The sequence below is a fragment of the Centruroides vittatus genome, unplaced genomic scaffold (genome assembly GCF_030686945.1).
Source record: "Centruroides vittatus isolate TY-2023 unplaced genomic scaffold, ASM3068694v2 contig_824, whole genome shotgun sequence".
NCBI lineage: Eukaryota > Metazoa > Arthropoda > Arachnida > Scorpiones > Buthidae > Centruroides > Centruroides vittatus.
In genome coordinates this window covers 1322401-1342502 of record NW_027122537.1, presented here as the reverse complement: position 1 = coordinate 1342502, position 20102 = coordinate 1322401, and the positions used below count along the sequence as shown (strand labels likewise).

The 20102-nt window shown below is 30.4% G+C and overlaps 2 protein-coding genes across 4 annotated transcripts in view; one reads left to right on the top strand and one right to left on the bottom strand.

Moving 5' to 3' along the window:
- Positions 1–4818: 4818 nt before the first annotated feature.
- On the bottom strand, positions 4819–6027 carry LOC136982414 (vesicle-associated membrane protein-associated protein A-like). Of its 2 annotated transcripts, none has more exons than XM_067278905.1 (5): positions 5896–6027; positions 5333–5485; positions 5125–5229; positions 4956–5027; positions 4819–4885 (listed from the first exon to the last, which is right to left on the bottom strand). In XM_067278905.1, exons 1-3 carry the CDS (start codon positions 5939–5941, stop codon positions 5180–5182), a joined length of 249 nt encoding a protein of 82 aa, XP_067135006.1. In that variant the 5' UTR covers positions 5942–6027; the 3' UTR covers positions 4819–4885; positions 4956–5027; positions 5125–5179. The 2 variants fall into 2 exon arrangements, with proteins under 2 accessions (XP_067135006.1, XP_067135007.1); XM_067278906.1 differs by having other exon boundaries at positions 5125–5214.
- Positions 6028–6826: 799 nt separating this feature from the next.
- Positions 6827–20102, top strand: part of LOC136982386 (alpha-soluble NSF attachment protein-like) — a 29319-nt gene continuing 16043 nt past the window's right edge. For both annotated transcript variants that reach the window (XM_067278879.1, XM_067278878.1), the window contains exons 1-3: positions 6827–7012; positions 15394–15473; positions 19870–19986. In XM_067278879.1, coding sequence (XP_067134980.1) covers positions 6921–7012; positions 15394–15473; positions 19870–19986 — 289 coding nt within the window. In that variant the 5' untranslated portion in view covers positions 6827–6920. The remainder of the gene's footprint in view (positions 7013–15393; positions 15474–19869; positions 19987–20102) is intronic.

Here is a 20102-nt window from a genome sequence, read left to right as displayed (position 1 = left end):
TTTATTTTTTAAGCATTTCTTACTTGTTTTTTGTTCAGTTTTATTTAATATACAGGGTTGTTCAAAAAAGAATGGCTCAAAGTAAAGCTGATTTATTTATACCTGAAATAAGATACAGCAATATTAAAGGTATTATCCTCATCAGTGTGCAGATAATACCGCTCAAAAGAAAAACAGTGGTAACAAGATAAATTATTAACTGTGCTGAAAGTCTGACTATTGACAATTAACTTATCAGTTTGTTTTTTGATTTTCCCATTTGAGTTTTCAGGAACGAGTAAATATGAAAATGGAGACCAAAAATTTGATCGTTTGCGTAAAGTCACTTCAGAAGATTGCTTTTCAAAAATACTAAGAAAGCCACAGTAAAGCAAAAAAAGAGCAATTGTTTATTGTGACGTCGTCACAATGCCAAGTGGCAATTTTTAATTTTAAATATATGCTCTCCAACTCAAATGGGGGTATGCAATGTTTAAAATCTCATCACTTGCAGCACTAGTGTCAGCTTGATGTATACTTATCTTCTGGTAGTGAGTAAACAATGGAAACTGAACAGGAAGTTTTAATCTATTTTTAAAAACATGGACTTAAAGAATGTAACAGTTGCTGAATTACGAAAACAAATTAGGGGACGACAACAGGGACAAAGGCAAGCTTAAAATAATAAGTATAAACAGATGCTTTTATAGTTATTGGCTTTTGTTTTCGATCTTTTAACAGAATATGAGGACAACAATTTAATTTTAATTATTCAATGTCAATTTGTAATATTCTTTTGAAATTTTAGATACATAATAATAAACACATAATGTTAAAAATCATTTTCATTAATGTTTGATGATTAAAATAATTTTAAACAGTTTTTGAAATTAACTGCATTTTTAAATGTAACATAATTATAAGGACACTGTATTTTTGGCAAAATTCATATTTACTATTTAGTTGTACTTCCTTTCATTTGAATAACATCAAACACACCATCAGACATGGTTTGAATTGATTTTTTCAGTTTCACTTCAGTATTTTCTCAAGCATTCTTAATTGCTAATTTTAAATGGTTTACTTGATGATAATGCTTGTTTTGACCATAAAGTATTTTTGTTGTTATGCACCATAAATTTTCTGTTGGATTAAGATCTGGATTTCTAGAAAGCCCATACTTTTTTTGTTTTTATTAATTATCTCATTGAAATATCAAATTACTTCCATCAATTAAAGGTCCAAATGCAATTAAATTATTTTTTAACATATCCTGATACTTTGAAGAATCTATTTTTTCATCAACAATGGCAATATCAGTTTTCCTATTGAATCCAAAAACATCCCAAACCATTACAGTGCCATCTCCTAACTGATTCCACTTTCTAACTTTGGCTTCTCTTTTCACATCATGCCAATAATATCCTCTGATCAGATAACCATAACTGGTTATCAGATCCATCTAAATTTTATTTTTTTTATCAGAGAAAACAACTTTTTCCCACTCTTTGGCCCAGGTTGGGACAAATTTAGCCTGTTGAAGTCTTTGTTACTTTTGAACGGGTGTCGAATTATGTGCCACTTTTATTTTTCAGTATTTTATGTTGTTGTTATGAACACATCACCACATCCTCTGATGGGACACAGATTTTGGTAACTTAGCAGCTACCTGTCTAATAAATAGCTGCTAGTTGTTATTTTGTAAGGAAGAAAACCTTTCGTTTATCTCTGTCAGTTAATTTTTTCCTTTGTTCACTTTTATAATTTTCCTGTTTTCTATACATTGGCCACAGCAGTTTTAGAATGATTAATTATTGTAACTATTTCTCTGAAACTTTCCAGCATCTTGTAATTCATATATATTTCGAATTTCAATCTCTGAACATTCACTATTTTACTATATTATTATATCATGTTAACAGTTTGTTATTAGTGTTTAAAACGTAAAGATTTCAAAAGATTAAAATGATTGGTTATAATACTGGGTGTGATTTAATAACCTTCCATTCAATTGTTTATTAAAAATATATTTACATTTTGTAGAGTATTATTACTCTAAACCAGGGATGGCGAACCTATGGCACGCGTGCCCAAAGTGGCACGTAAGAGAAATCATCTGGCACCTAATGTATCATATGATTTCTGTCTCTTTCAATCATTCTGTTTATCACCTGATCATCTTTTTTTTCAATCAGATTTTTTTACATTTATTCGAATTAAAGCGTACTCGTTTAATTTTTTTAAATATCATTATTCTAAGTCTAAGACATTGGCACGCATTAACATCTTTAAAGCTAAGTACAGTGGTGCCTCGTATAATGGACGCTGCGAACAACGGACTTTCCGTTTGGCCGTTACGTGACTCGAGCAACGGACTGGCTGCGAACAACGGACTTTCCGGCATAATTGGTGACTGCTCCATGGGTGCGTTCTTTAATAGCGGTCGCTCGCGTCTCCGCTACTACAGGAGTGCGCTGCTGTTTGTAGGCATTTAGGAACGACGGTGAAAGAAAGAAAGATGGCAGCGCTCGCGCTATCGATAGTATCGTGATGGAGGAATCTATAATTCTAAAATATGAGCTTTTAAAGGCAAAAGAATGGTCCCATTTGTAAAATTTAACCATAAAATGGATTATTTGTTGAAAGAGCATTCAAAATAGCTACGAAAAAAAATAAACGACGGCTACCATTCGAAAAAAATTCGTAAAGACACATCATCACGTGCACTAACTCGCGCTTTCACAATTTCTAAATTTTCACTCATAAAACCACATAATGGACCCGGTTTTCAATCATTCCCGAGGACCATGTAAATTTTTTCCTTGGGTCGGCGACATCTTTCGACGCCACTGCTTATGGACAAAATGAATCATGATGATACTGCAGAATTTGAACGACTTAGGGAAAAACATCTCAGGCGAGAAATCTAAACCATGTACTACTGTACTATTATAAAATGACGAAAAACTTAATTTTGAGGGTAGAGACGAGTTTTATAAAAAAAATTGTGAACGCTAATAACGAGTAAAATAGTCATTACGTCCGAGCACATTGGAGATATGACACGTGACCCCTTCTATATCTCCACCCTGTTGACCTTTAATTAAGAACCAAAATTTAATAGCATAAATGCGTGCCAAATTTCGTTTCTTAAATTTTACCCATTCTGAGATATTGTTTAATATAGAACAGAGAATAAAGAATTAAACAACGTAGACGCCAACAAACACATACGAATTTTCCCCTTTTATTTGACATTTTTTGGGTTCAGGAGGTCTCCAAAGGTGTAGATATGCAAAAAACTCGGCGTGTCAAATTTGAAACGATTTCAATACTTTTCCGTTTTTATATACATAACAAGTTGGGAAAGTAAAAAGGAGTCGGACTCCACAGATCTGACGAAAACCTAAAATTTGCGTAATGTTTGGTAATTTCCGTTCGATTGAAATGGTGTACACATAGGAGTGTAAAAGTCATTTAAAATTCTCGATTTCTCACCAAGCGAGGGAGATCCGGTAATTTCGGAAATTTAAAATTATCTTTTTTGTATAAAAAGCAGTGGCGCGTTATCCTATGGATAAAAAGAGCAATTGCTAGTGTCTCCACGAACAGTTTTTTTTTCTATGCTATATTAAATGACTGTAGTTTACAAGTACAGTACATATTAATTCAAATAATTGTATTGTGTACTTTTCTTATGGATTAATAATAATTGTTTATAAATGTCATATCTAATCGTGTTGTTTTAATGAAATTTTATTTACAATTGTTTAGTTTTTGGCATGGGCAGTTTTGAATCCAAGAGGATACCGGGAGATTCTCCCCAAAAAATTTCTCCGGAGAAAAATGTCTGAAGCCGTCACTGTACACGGGGCCCCTAATCCAAATTCACCAGGTCCCTAAAGCTACACGCACCACTGCAATCAGTACCCAACAGAGCGAAAAGTAAAAAAAAAGTAGGATCCTTCGTAAGTATCGACTGTAGATATTCCGTACTTTTGCAACGGTATCTATGATCGATTCTTGGAATCTAATAATATAAAACAAATTTCAAAAATTATAGGAAACAAAATTATTGCTAGTCGAACTTTTAATATCCAATATTCAGAACATAAAAGGATTAACATGAATTTGTGTTTGACAATTCTAAAAATTCTAATTACATGAAAAATTATTTAAGGTTTTTTTTTTTTAACTCTTTCCGCCCTGTGGGCACTAAGAGGGCCTCTTTTAGTAGGCCCATTATGAGTTCGGGCAGGCCCACAATGGGGCGACCGGGTGGTGAGGGACGGGGCCCGACATATCCAAACGGACCACCCCCCGAAAAATTCCTGGGGATTATTCGACCCGTTCGGATTCGATCCCGGGTCCCCCAGAGCGGTAGGCTGCCACCTTTACCGCTCGGCCATCCGGCCGTCAATTATTTAAGGTTATATTACATTAAAACGTATAAATATAACAGTTAAAATCAAGAAAAATGTTGACGAGGCATACATATACTCTATATATAAACACGTTTCTAATTAAAATAACAATTTGTAATTATTTCGCTATTATTACGTTTTAAACAGTGTCTTTAAACGGTTTAACTTTTTCAATTATAATTCCAAATAGAATTCCATTTAGGAAAATCAATATATATAAAAGTACGGTCGTTGCATAGCGAAAATGAGACGCTGATTGAGTTTCATGATTTATTGAGCATGCAAGAGAGGTGCTTTCTGTATCTGTATCATCGGATATGCTCGTATTCACGTCTTCCTAAATGTGCAAAAATAATTCAGGAACTACATTCAAACACTTTTATATTAATTAAAAAATAATTTTAAAACAAACTAACCATAATTCTGGACGTATAAACCGATTGCAAATCTGACATTCCTTCCGCAATAGGGGTTGATGAAGTCTAAAAATTTATACAAAAAGTTAAGCAGACAATATAAGAAGTTTAAATCAATTTGATTCTGACAAGTTACCAAGTTGGGTGTGTCAGGAAAGAAACATAGCAACTTTTTTTCTCGGATGCTTGTTGGATCCGCTTCTGTCCACTACATATATAAAATAAAATGTTTATTAGATGTATTCACTTAAAATAAATAAAAATAAGAATATATATATATATATATATATATGTAGAAAGAATACCATTTTTTCATGATCAATTCCACTTATGGGAGGATGCATGGTTTGTATTAAGAATTTATTTTTCATTTTTTTCTAGTGAGTTGAACTCATCTGGCAAGAGTTTAACTGAAAAGAATTATTTTAGAATTACTTATTTACGAATGAAAAGGTCCATAAAACTAAAATATAAACAATAAAGCATCTAAAAACGCCGATTGTAAGTGCTTACTCTTAATGGAAACTGTTTCACCAGATTCAACGCTTCCAAAGGATGGTGAAAGTACACATTTGCTTGGAACTCTTGCTTTGATTTTGAAACATACTGTTTCAGTTTCTTTATTCTTTAGCAGAATTTCAGTTTCTGATCCAATATTATACGGACCTGAATAAAAAAAAAAAATGTTATGTTCATTCTGATTTCGTTCGACTTTACTAAAAAAATCAATAATTAAGAAATTTACTATTTATCTCTCGACGTTATTTGTTAATTCTTAAAATGACCAATAAATAAAGCGAAATTCATTGTATATTTTTAAAATGAGCTATGTTTATTTTAATTATTTATAAATCATCGGGTAGTTCGCCTTTAAATCCATTGATGATTTAATTTTTAAATAGAAAATTAATTATATTTCAAGAATTATTATGCTTAGATGCCACGATTATGTTTGAAACCACAGTTTTTATCATATTTGTAATTTTGGAAAAATTAATTACTTCTTTCCAATATTCTGCAACAATGGCGGATGTACAGTTTAATTATATTTTTGTTTTTTATTTATTTTCACTCACCTTTAAAAATTAGAGGAGAAAGTGAAACTTCTAAGTGATCGCTCATGTTTATATACGAGTTCAAAGTTAAATCTTTATTTTCCAGTTACGAACTGAAAATATAAATTCCAATTTACAAATTTGAAAATGGCGTTCGTTCGGAAAACAAATTTTAAAACTCAAAAGTTTGCGTGTCCGCGACAGGTGGCGCTTTGTACGTACGTAACTTTTTTGATCGGATTTTTCAAGTTTAAATGTTTTTTAAATATTTAATTAAATGGAATTTAATGGATGGTTAATTGATTTCTTTATAATAGTTTTTTAAATTTAAACAGTCACATTATTACTTTTTTTTTTTTAACTCTTTCCGCCCTGTGGGCACTAAGAGGGTCTCTTTTAGAAGGCCCATTATGGGTTCGGGCAGGCCCACAATGGGGCGACCGGGTGGTGAGGGACGGGGCCCGACATATCCGAACGGACCACCCCCCGAAAAATTCCTGGGGATTTCTCGACCTGCTCGGATTCGATCCCGGGTCCTCCAGAGCGGTAGGCTACCACCTTGACCGCTCGGCCATCCGGCCGCTGGGCGGAAAGAGATATAAAAAAAGTTCTAATGGTCCCGGAATCTGGAAATCTCAGGGATTTTTGACAGGTCTTCACTCCTAAATATGTCGGACTTCCCTATTTCTCATCCTCCGGCCCAATGATTCTTTCGCTAATTGTGGACCTGGTCAAACCCACGATGGGCATGAAAAAAGGCCCTCTTATTGTCCACACTGGAGAGTTGTTATTAAAAATACTCTAATACTGTTTGTAAAATATAAACAAGAAAAAATATCTTATTAATTGTTACTTTATACAGGATACTTATAATAACAAATGTAGGGATTTTCGCACATATAACAATTAATTAAAAAAAAAAAAAAAAAATTCAACGGCCGTTAGAGGGCTGTAAAGTGTGATTAGAAATGAACGACGAATGTGATTGAAACTCCCAAGAGCGAATACTTGTTTGTAGTTTTTCCTTATTTTAAATATTAGTTAAAATGAGCGACAGTGAAGCTAAAGCATTCCAATATCTTCGAGAAGCAGAAGAAAAGTTAAAATCCAGTCGAACGTTTTTTGGTTCGTTATTTGGGTATGACCTTTAAATTTTATCTCGATTTTTATATTCTCTCAAATGCTCCATATATAATCACCATACAATACAATATAATGTAAATTTAATCGGCATTTATTCAAGGAAAGTTTACAGTCTTTAATCATACTTATGCTATTAATCATCAGTGGAATTATTGCTTCAGTTTGAGCCATTTTTCATTCAACTTGAAATGATTCATAAATATAAAAGTAATTATATTTGGTTTTTCAATTGTTATAATCCATAAAGATTAAGAAATATATATTTAATTAAACTTTAAATTTCTTGTGAGCATATTTTGGGAACATAAGATTCATCTTAATCTTATTAACAAATTGTGAAAAAGCTTTTCTCGAGTTAATTTATCATCGGTGACTAAATATTAGAACAGAAACTGTTCGAAAATCAGTCAACCAGCAGTTTATAAATTTGACTTAAAAGGCAAACTTTTAAGTCAAATTTATAAAACTTCAAATCAAACTTTGTAATTTATCAATTTGTAAATAAACCAAATATGCTTAAAACTGTATTCTATGTTATCATGGTGATACTATCATAGAAATGCAGAAATGGTTATGGCAGTTCTATTAACCTAAAGATGTGACCCGTATTAATGGGTGTATTCGGAAACCGTATGGTGGTGGGATTGGTTCTGTATTCTTGAACGTTTGATCGAGACAAGCATTTGTAGTATGTCATGCCATAATAAAAATGGCATTCGGTAGTATGTTAACTGCCACATTTGTATTGATAAGAGAGGTTTTCAGATAGAATTTTATTAATACAACCTATAATGGACAATGATTTGAATAAATCAATAGTACCAGCATTATAATGTTTAAAGAGAAAAATCGATAATTGTACAGATACAATTAACTTGTATAGTACTGTATGTTGAATTTCAAATTGCATTTTAGAATGAGAAACATTTGAGATAAATGTTAGTGATGATAAAAATATAATCAATAGTTAAATCAGAAATGAGATTATTATATTATATCAACTGTTGTTGTATAATTTGATTCTCTGATGATCAAATAATCTGATTGGCTTACACATAAGAATTCTTTACTCAGTAAGTGGCAGAAAGCTCACTGAGTGGTCTGTTTGAGAAGTGAGTGGCTGAATGGTTTGGTGAGCACTTGGTTTCCAAATTATAGGATGACAAAGTATTCATTGTTCTTTTAAAACAGTAAATTGAGTTATACTACAGGCTAGATAATATTATGTATAAAGTATAATAAAAAAACATAACCAATATCACTCATTGTAAATATTTTTATATTCTTTATGAACATGCATGTTATTTTAAGTTTTGCATATAAAAAATTATTTACAATCAAGACTTATAAGATAACATTATTTCAAAATCAAGTTTGTTTAAATTAATGAAACTAATGAAATATTTATTATAGCAAAGTGCAATTTAGTACTAAGATTTTTGAAACAAAACAAACTGAATAAATTAGAAAAAAATTAAAGTAATCATTATACAATTATAAAAATAAATTATCAATAATTAAAATGCAAATTACAACAAATCAGTAGAAATTTTTTATTTTAATTTTCAATAATAAGTAATAAGATCCTGATATACTTTATATACAGGGTGATTCAAAAGTCACAGAAATTTTAAAAAATTAATAACTCGCAAACTATTTACAGTAAGATGCGGTTTTCACAGAAATGATTATAAAGAAGCATGATTTTATGTATAATAAAAATTTTAGTACCAAAATAGTTACATTTCTTGCCATAGATGGTGCCTGATAAGATTACATAATTTGTGAAGTTGTTACTAGCACTTACACTAAGAACATTTTAATTTTTTTATTCTTTAACAAATTTACAAATGATTTTAGTTTTTTACAGTGACATCTATGGCAAGAAATGCAACTATTTTGGTACTAAAATTTTTATTACACGTAAAAAAATCCTGCTTCTTTGTATCCATTTCTGTGAAAACCGCATCATCATATTGTAAATAGTTTGCGAGTTATTAATTTTTTAAAATTTCTGTGACTTACCCTGTATATAAAACGAGTGTATACACAAATATTGTGACAATCATACAAAGAATTGCTCACTGTTTAAGAAGTTTCCTTATTGCCTTGTGGTTTTAGTCAAATACGCATTTTGGGCTCAAGTCCCTCATCAGTTTGACCTGATTTGATCAGTATGTATTCTGTTATCAAATCAGGTAAAACTGATGAGGGGCTTGAGCCCAAAATGTGTATTTGACTAAAACCATAAGGCAATAAAGAAACTTCTTAAACAGTGAGCGACTCTTTGTATGATTGGATCCCTTAAGTATGTCACAATATTTGTGTATACACTCGTTTTATTTCATTTTGTTTGGAAAGCATTTTCATTTTTTATTGATCATTGTTTATTGCATAATCTTGTATGTTAGCATTAATATTTATATTTTTGTTTAGTAATGACTACGTTAAACTTCTTGGAACTGCTACAGAAGCAAACAACTGACTGCACTTATTGTAAAAAAAAATTTTAATTTATCTTCATAAAATAAACCAGAAAAATTGTTACTTATGCATTCATAAAACTATTCATTTGAATTTTAACATGGTTCATTGGGCTAATTGTCTTAATTTGCTTGAATATTTGTTCACACACTTTACTTAAGAAATGCAACTCCATGTAAATTATGATCATACTATATTTAGCACATTTTCAAACTATTCATTTTTAAAATGATGGAATTTCTTCTCAATCATCTGTTAAACTCTCTCTTCAGGGTAATACATTAAAAAAAAAACTAATTAAAATATTAAATTTCAGCAGCAATTCATATTATTGGAAAGGATCCTATTATTATTTTATTGTAATTAAAAGTTTTTGTTACAAGATTAATTAAAATGTTAACTTATCACGATTAGTTATTACCTAAAGATGATGATATAACTTTGATGATTGCACATAGTAATGATGGCCAATTAGTGATTTGTGAGCCAGATCCAGCTTACCAAGCCATTACTTATGGCCTGCGCAGTATCTCTCCAATAACCAAATAGTTCTACTATTATAAATAACCAGCATGATATCCCATAATTGAAGACAAAGAGAGTTAATGCATGTGAATATCCATGAATTTGTTTTTTTTCAATGGATATATAAGACATGACTTAATTATAGGCATACATTCAATAGTCTTTGTGTATTAATTTTATTACTGAGAAATTTGAATATGGCAGTAAGTATTGCATACTATATTTGTGATAAACTTCATATACTTATTCATCTATTTGTACTAAAAAAAGTAAAAATTGTCTCCTAGCTGCAAACCAATAGTTCCAATTTGATTTATGTAGTAGCACTGATCAAGAAATGAAAGCGTCTACGGCTTGAGTATTTTTTCCATGAGATAAAACTATCTTCAAATTGATTCACTTATCTGTTGCAAGAAGGCATCAAGAGACTTTTGGTTTTGATGTAGTTGCTCTTTAGATTTAACTTCTGAATTTTGGAAACCACAAAGTTTCATTTAAAAACATAAATTGGTTATATTTTAAAACTATTTTATGTTTATTACAAAAAAATTTTGAATATAACAATTTCAGTTACTTTTTCTTATTTCTATTTCTAAGATAACTAAGGCCTACAAATTCAAAGTTCTACTCCTTTATAACATTAATTTCTAGCCTTTAGCCATTTTAAGGTTGGCCATTGCTGAGCTGATTTATATCATTTAAAGATAATAGCTAAACTCTTAAATTTAGCAACATGGAATTCACACAAACACCTCAAAAGAGCCAGTTAAAACCAACTATTTTTACCATCACAAATGTTTTTATTCATCTAGAACGAACATCATCAAGTAATGGAATAACCAAATAGAACACTTTTAAACATCAAATTTTAAACAAAGCAGAACATTAAAACACTACACTCATGACACCTTATAAATTTGCAGCCGTGTTTATTCGGTACAAACGAACGTTTTCGGTCGTGTTTAACGACCTTCTTCAGGAAATATCCAAAAAAATTCGAACACAACGAAAATCTGCAAAAACGAACAAACTTCGGAACGTTTTTTAAAAATATTCTAAAGAGAATTGCGTGCGCCATCTCTACATCGATGCGTATTAAATAACACATTACATGAGAATAAAATAAAAATAAATAACAGACAATAAAAAGTAATATGCGCCTTGGAGACATTAAAAATAAAATACAAACATAAACTATGGTGCAAGCCGAACGGCGCACAGAACATAGGGAAGGAGAGGAGCTGTGCAGAGACAAAAAACTACGGTTTCTGTCCTTGTGTAGGCTTCCGCATATCCGCTTTTCTGAGGTTTACATGTCGCCTGAGCGCCAGGCTGCAGATATTTTACTAGCCTCTCTGAAGTTGATAGATTGTCCTTTTTGGCTTGCTTTGCAGATATGCCAAGCTTCTGTATAACGGAGGTGCTTTACGTTGCGAACTGTTTGTACTAATCTTGCTTGGGCCCATTCAGCTTGGACTTCTTGGGGATCTGCCAGGACGTAAGTCGCCAACGCTGTGCATGGTTGTTCGCTTCTTATATTTCTTTATATTTCTCTGGGATTCCGGGGGGTATATAGTATATAGTATATAGTATATAGGGCCACAAACAAAAGAATAATATATAAACGGAATCCCACTATATACCAGCTGCTAAGAGCGGATAAAGACGCCATGGACACTAACTCCCTTCCGGGGGTTTACAGGATCCCTATTACGGACACACGGAGGCAAAACAAGCTATTTTACATCGGAGCCACCAGAAGATCACTCAAGGAAAGGCTGGCGGAACATCAGAGAAATATAAGAAGCGAACAACCATGCACAGCGTTGGCGACTTACGTCCTGGCAGATCCCCAAGAAGTCCAAGCTGAATGGGCCCAAGCAAGATTAGTACAAACAGTTCGCAACGTAAAGCACCTCCGTTATACAGAAGCTTGGCATATCTGCAAAGCAAGCCAAAAAGGACAATCTATCAACTTCAGAGAGGCTAGTAAAATATCTGCAGCCTGGCGCTCAGGCGACATGTAAACCTCAGAAAAGCGGATATGCGGAAGCCTACACAAGGACAGAAACCGTAGTTTTTTGTCTCTGCACAGCTCCTCTCCTTCCCTATGTTCTGTGCGCCGTTCGGCTTGCACCATAGTTTATGTTTGTATTTTATTTTTAATGTCTCCAAGGAGCATATTACTTTTTATTGTCTGTTATTTATTTTTATTTTATTCTCATGTAATGTGTTATTTAATACGCATCGATGTAGAGATGGCGCACGCAATTCTCTTTAGAATATTTTTAAAAAACGTTCCGAAGTTTGTTCGTTTTTGCAGATTTTCGTTGTGTTCGAATTTTTTTGGATATTTCCTGAAGAAGGTCGTTAAACACGACCGAAAACGTTCGTTTGTACCGAATAAACACGGCTGCAAATTTATAAGGTGTCATGAGTGTAGTGTTTTAATAAGATATGCAGTCTACGATGAGTTAAAGCAGAACATTTCCACCAAAAGAACAAATACAAATTTTAAAATGAATATATAAATTAAAATAAAAAGATGATATTCTAGATAAATGAAAATGTATGTGGAAGTAAAAATAGTTGCTTTTAACTGGTTTTTTTTTTTTTGTGTGTGTGTGTGATTTTTCTGTTACTTGTGACCAGTTTGATTTAGCATGAATATTCTAAATTAAGGAACTTTTTATGTAACCATGCTTCATCTAATTAAATAAATTTTATAAATTTAAGCTTAAATCACAGAAGATAGTTTGAATCTCCATGAATAATGATGATCTCTTTCTTCAGCTTGGGGATAGTTATATTTTAAATTTAAGATTTTAAAAAATTGTTTTCCCTATTAATGAAGATCATCTTATGTTTATTTTTAGAATTTGTAATTTAAAACTTATGTCTTACGTCAGGTTAATCTTAGGTTATTTTTATCTAATATTTGATTACTATATATGATTTGATCATGATAAATATTGCTTTGTTGTAAAGGAGCAACAGATTTGAAATTTTTTGTTCTGAAATAACTTTTTGTTTTATTTTGAGTGTGATTTTGATAAGTAATTAGCCTAATATAGTAAGACCCCACTTAATGTAGGAGATGCGTTCCTAGATGACAAAGTGCTAAATGAAACAACATTAAACAAGGTTATTTTAACATAGAATAAATAGGGATAGGGGAACACACAACCAAAAATAAACAAATTTTACTTTAATTTTAAGTTATTTTTATATTAATTTGTATAATAATATATTTTAAATAACATATAAACATATGCACGCAGAAATGTAAAGTTCATTTTTTGTGATGAAGGTCCTGACTTTTCTGAAATTCTTGTTTTTTACGATGAAGTCATGAAGTTTCATTTGTTGCTTTTTTCCTTAAGTAAATGTCGGTAGCAGAAGATTGCATTCAAAATGCCTTGTTTTGCTTTTGCACTCCTTTTAAAATCTGGATCGTTCACTACAATTTGTTCAATGATTTTGGTTATTGTTACCAAACTTTTACTAAGGAAACCATAGAGAAATTTTTTGGGTTCTTTGTTTTCAGAATCTCTATTTTCCAGTTCTATATGAATTCCTTGCTTTGCCAGTTCTTGAAGGTCGTCATTGGTAAGGCTCTCACCAGAAACCTGCAGTAACTTCTCAATATCCTGCTCGTCTACATCTCCTAGTCCTGCTGTATCAATTAGGTTGAGTTTGGTCAACCTAACGATACAGCGATAGGCTCTTCTCGTTGAGAATTCTTGGATACCTTCAGCCGTAACTTCTTCCACATTTCGTTTGTGCATTTATCAGTTAATTCTTGCCAAACAAAGCCGATATTGCCTATGGTATCCATGATGTTATATTTTTTCCAAAATTGCACCAAACAAACATAGATTTAAAGAAAAGTACACCTTTTTGCCACCTTTTTTTTAATTGGTTCATGTTCATAAATAATTGTATTATATACGAATCAATAAAATGCTGTGATAATTTAAATAGGCGTAAATTTTGAGCCTAAAAAAAATTTTTTTTCTTTTTTAGGCTTTGAGCAGACCACATTATATTGAATAAACATTAAGTGGGGTCTTACTGTACTTTAAAAATGCTTGAGCCATTTTTAATACAATTCCTACTCCATTAAAGCATTCCTTTTACTTTATTTTTTTTATATTTGAAGTATTATTCTTTTTAATGAGATCTTATTTTCTCCATATATTTTTATTTATTTATTTATTGATATTTTTTAAAATTTGAATTAGCTTTTATTTATTTTTATTCTTTGTATAATCTAAAGTCAATTGTAAGTATCTAATTTAGTGATGCAACGAATATTTAATCACTATTCGGCCGAATACCTAAAAACAGGAGTAAGAAATAACAAAAACACAGTAAATTAATCATTTTGGTATTTAGATTTAATGTTATCAGGTTAGTGTTGTTTGTTTATATTTATTTATAACTTATAACCTGCACAAAATAAAAAACAAACTAATATTAGTCACATGTATTCACAATTTATAATTACAAAGATCAGCACATGTACACACCTATTTGTTCGAGAATTGTCACATATCTGAGGGTCTGACCCTGCCTATCCTTCTTTTTAAGTGCTCATCTTTGCTCTTCCCTTTCTCTTTCCTCTATCGCTCTAGTCCACGTATGCCTATGCATGCATCATAATGTGCGCGCACGATACTTTCGATTCATCACTTTTCCGTCGTAGATTTCTCATTTTACAATTACGTGACTCATAGCCTGGTGATAACAGAGAAAAGAGACAGATAGGATGTCGGTATAAGTCACAGTTATGATTTCACAGATTTGAGACAGCTTGGTAGCCTGAACAGCCCCAGGCTTTCACCTGTCCACACTAATTGACTTTCATTACAAGCATTTAGCTTTCCAAAATCTATGAGAACAATTATTTGGCATTGACAGCCGTGAATTTTGCACCAATAAGCTGCCTCGACTTGTTTGATTATGTTATCAACTCAATTTCATATTTATTTTCACATTTTCACTTCACGGTCCTTCTCTGTTCTTTTTCCGTTATTTACACATGTAAGTCATTTCATTGTTATCCACATTTGATATTATCATTTATCACATACTGCCATGATGCTTTTGTCTGTCCGCTACAACTGTCAAGAATTAACACAATTGGCGAAGCATAGTGATGGCGTGCCAATACAGAGCGGGGCCCTTGCCATAATGCGGTTTGCGTGCCAGTTTTCATACGTGCGTTAATCAAGCTGAATAGGTTGTCCGAATATTTGGCTATTTGGCCTGAGGCCAAATATACTATTTGTTGCAACACTAATCTAATTATAAAAAAATGTGGATTTGATAATTGACAAAGTGATTATTTTACTTATTTTGCAGTGGTTCTACAAAGGTTGAAGAAGCATGTGAATTATACATCCGTGCAGGAAACATGTTTAAAATGGCTAAAAAATGGAATGGTATGATACAATAAATTTTTAGTTAAAAGTAAATATTTCATTTTTTACATTAAATTTAATGACACTTGTTAATAGATTTTGAAAATATAATTAAGCTGTTCTAAACAAAATAATATGATGCATATTGGGCTGCAATTTTCAAGAATTGTAGACATATACAGTAGAGACTCGTTAATCGGAACCCCGGTAATCGGAACGATTTTCAGTCAGACTGTGTCGTGCCGAATCAAACGTTTTTGATACTAGATTTACTTCTTAAGTATAATTTTTATGTTTTTATATTCTTCAATATATTTATTTTGTTTGTACAAAATGAAGAAATAATTTTTAACGATACGATAGCCTCGATTATTATTATAAAAATTTTCGTTAGGTTTAAAATCGACGAAAATTCAACACGAAGCGACATGCAACGGAGAAAAATTTGAACATCGGACAGGTTAATATATTTTTTTGTACATAATGGGTAATCGGAACAAATCACTAATCTGAACAACCCCAGTCCCCAATTGATTTGGATTAATGATTCTCTACTGTATTCCCACTGGCCTCTGTCTGTCTGACCTTCCTTAATCTCAAGAAGGGCGTTAGATAGATGAAAGTCAAGACCAGTTACAGAAAGCTTAGAGGCGGGAAGACCCAATTAACTATATATGAACTTCCGGTTTGGACTGGAAGTCACATTATTTCAATTCAAGAATTTTCTTCTGAACAGAGTTAGATATATGACTGGCATGACTATTGTTAACCAGAAAAGTAAGACATGGGCAAGACAATTCTAAAATTGAGAGCATTGTGATGATATAACAATAAATAATTGTATGTTTTAGTTTTGTTGTTTATTAATAATAATAGTAATTTTATAAAACATAAAAGTATTAGTTTTAATAATTAAAACATAGCCAGATTTTTATCAGGCTGTATTGTTTGATTATTATAGCTAATTAAATATTAAATTACCAAATAATTTGACCATGATATAGCTCAATAAGAATCAGGCTGTATAATTTGATTAATAACATACGTTGGGTTTGATTTCAGTTGTAAGTATTGGTTTGGTTCTAATTATCCAAAATCTATGACCACAATTTATATCCAAATGTGATATACCTTATACAGCATAATCTCCAAATAGCAGACATGGTTGGGATCAAGAAGTTTGTCCTCTATTTAGAGATATGTGATGATGGTTATACTGTATCTTAACCTGGTCATCATATAGTGAAGAATGCAATGGATTATGAAAACATAAAATTTGCATTAGGAATGTGAACATACTAAAAAATGTACATTGCATATATAATTAAAATATATATACAATATATTATTTATTTTTTTAGCTGTAAAAATCTTGTTCGAATGTCAAGTTATGAAGGTGATTTGCTATTCAATGGGGATTTAATGGGTGGGAAATATATTTGGAATTGTTACATTTATAATGTCATTTATGATCTAAGTGATTAATAAAAATCAATATAGGGATTTATCTTTTTTGTAGTTATCAAGTAGGTGTAACTTTTCGAACATTTTTGCTTTCTTCAGTAACTAATTTATTAAAAATTATACTTTGGCCACCACAAAGCTGGTTATGACAGATATGGTTATCACAACAGCATTTCTTTTGGTAAAAGTTCAAAGGTTGTGTTACGAAAGCAATTTACCAACCACTTTAAAGTGTGGGGAGCTATTTGGTTTTTTCGTATTTACAACATCATTTATGATCTTAAGTTTCTTTTTCATTACTACTATACTACAGTTCTTGTCGAATGAATGAATAACTTTGAAAAAGTTTATAGTTTTTTGGTATCATAAGCTTAATTTAACAATAAGACATAAGTTTAATAACATTTAAAATGTATAATCATGAATGGTGATTGACATCATAGCCAGATTAAACTTCTCTAGCAGATAAAGAATATTGTTTGACTTTTTATAACATGTCCTCCTCTCTATTTCTATTTTAAGCCAGTCTTTATTTGATGTCTATGATCAAAATTCATCATCTGAAAGAGTATTTGAACCAATTCTTTGTTTTTGTTTAAAATTATTTTGTACATAATTAATTCTTTCAAAATATTGAAGGTGGGACATTGCATTTTTGTAAGGTTGGTTACATTCAGCAATGTCTATTATTTAGTGTCTGCTATTAGAGGCGAATATAATAGATATCCTATTTGAAGGGTCTGGGGATTGTAAAAATGTCCATTAAGTAGAGATATTTGCTATTTGGGAATGTCCATTAATGGGGGTTTCGCTGTAGTGTATAATATGTAGGTTTCAGAAATTTTTAAAGCTTTTTGTTGAACTTTTCAATATATCAACATGAGTAACCTCATACTGATGTGTTGAAAGTTACAACAAAAATAATTTTTCATGACTTATAGCTTTTCCATAAATCTATTGTAAAAAGATGGAATAAATAGCAGATTACAATGTTTTATGTTGGTAATTTTCAATTGTTGAAAAAGAAGCAATTACTTCAAAAGCAGATATTCATTTAAATCAGTTTGAATTAAAAATATAATTTCCAATAATAAGCAACATTTTATGCAAGTAGTTTACATATCATATGATGATATATATTAGTCCATTCAGTTTTCAAGCTTTTACTCTCCTCTTTTAATAATCTTTTTTTCATTTTATTTGTGTTATTACTGTTTTATTTCATATATAAATAAAACATATTTTAAATTTTTGTAAATTTTCTGTATATTTTTGTATAATTTGCATTGGTAATCTTGTTCCTTTTGGAATGAGGTTGGCAACACTAAAAAGAATAAAGGATTGAGTTTGAGTGTGGACCCAGAAGTAAAATGACGTGTTGTTTTATTGTCTTCAATTTTCTTTTCTCTTGTTCCCCCTACACTTGACCCCACAACTATGACTACAAATAATACAACATATTCTAACATATTATGCCTAAAATATCTTCAAGAATATTTTAGAATATATATATTCTAAAATATTCTTGAAGATATTTTAGGCATAATAAAATGTAAATATTTTTTTAACCATAATTGACTTTTAAAAGATGAAATAAATCCATTTTCAAGTTACTTTATACTTAAAAATTTATTAGCAGAATTATCCTACATTAAGAAAGGAATAAATTCTCTCAATCATGGATTTGACTAATTTTTGTTATTAAGTAAGATATATCAAAAGAAGAATATAAGTCTTTGAGTTAAGTATCATTGAGCATTCATTCATAACTGAGAAAAAGAAAATTAAAAAATTTCGTGATCATCCTGGTTAATTTTAAAGTGAACTTCCAATATGAAAGTTTTAATTTTAAAAAATATTTAATGATCTGGAGGATATTATTGTGGATTGAAATGAGTTTTAAGTGTAAGATTATTTTGGAAAATAATATTTTTCATCAAATATTTATTTTAATGCAGTAAAAAAAATTATTTAAAATATGTGAATATAAATTACTACTAATGTTAATTTAATAACAATATTCTTGATGATCAGATTAAAATACATTACAGAAAAGAAAACATGTTTTACTTGTTACCAACTATTATAGTTCATAATATGAATTTTAAAAATCAACAATAACAAAATTATTTAATGTACACACAACAATTTTTTACATCATTTTTCTGTTAAGATAGTTTTAATAATGTAACAAAAGAGAGATGAACATTTGGTTGTGATTTCATTAGTAATGTGTCCTTAAACTTGTGAATTATTATTATATTTTTATCAAAAAAATGTAGACTTTCTTCATATTTTATATTTTTTAATACAAAACAATCATAAGAACAACAAAATCTTTACTATTGCAACAAGTATTTGATTAAAACAAACATTTTTGATTTTCTTTATAAGCCATCTTCAGATCACATAGAATATCGAGTATCTAATACATTGAATAAAATATTATTTAAATATATAAGCACTTAAAAGAAAATAAAAATAACAAAATTAATGATGTAAACATATTTATGCAAACAAACTGTTTTCTCAATAAAAATTTCCATGTTAAGGGTAAAAATTTAGCAATTTCTTGCATTAATACAATCACCTTTGATTTCATTTTTTAAATTTTATACAACTTAGTGAATATGAAATGATGATGATTCCTAATTTTTCTATTACATAAAATGAAAACTAAAGTTTACTGTAGTTGTTTTTTTATGTAATAGTTATAATATAACCAAATTTTGTGGCACCTCTAGAATATTGTTGCAAGCCCTGTTTGAAAATCACTGCTCTAGTGGTTCATATCATATTATTTGTCATTGCTATTGAAATTTAGTTTTCTTTTACTTATTGAATCTCTACATATATTCTGTATAATTCTATATGTGTAATTTAACAGTACAGATAAAATTTAAGAGTTGTTATTGTTTAAAATTGAATTGTTATTGATTTTAAATTATTTTAGCTGCTGGAAATGCTTTTTGTGAAGCTGCTGCCCTACATTTAAAAAGTGGAAGTCGTCATGATGCTGCAACTTGTTACATAGATGCAGGGAATTCTTACAGAAAATCTGAAGCACATGGTAAATTTATTGATACATTGTTATCATGTTTACACCATCCTCTTTTGAGTAAAACTGAAAAAGTATTAAAGAATAAATAAAAATTGAATGTAAAATCAGGTAAATTATAGTAGTGT

Excerpts from the sequence above, each read along its gene's own strand:
- LOC136982414 (XM_067278905.1), bottom strand. The coding sequence starts at position 5,941 with ATGAGCGATCACTTAGAAGTTTCACTTTCTCCTCTAATTTTTAAAG. Across the intron at positions 5,486-5,895 it reads TTCTCCTCTAATTTTTAAAG|GTCCGTATAATATTGGATCA; the intron begins GTGAGTGAAAAT and ends TTTTTTATTCAG. Across the intron at positions 5,230-5,332 it reads TGAAACAGTTTCCATTAAGA|TTAAACTCTTGCCAGATGAG; the intron begins GTAAGCACTTAC and ends AATTCTTTTCAG.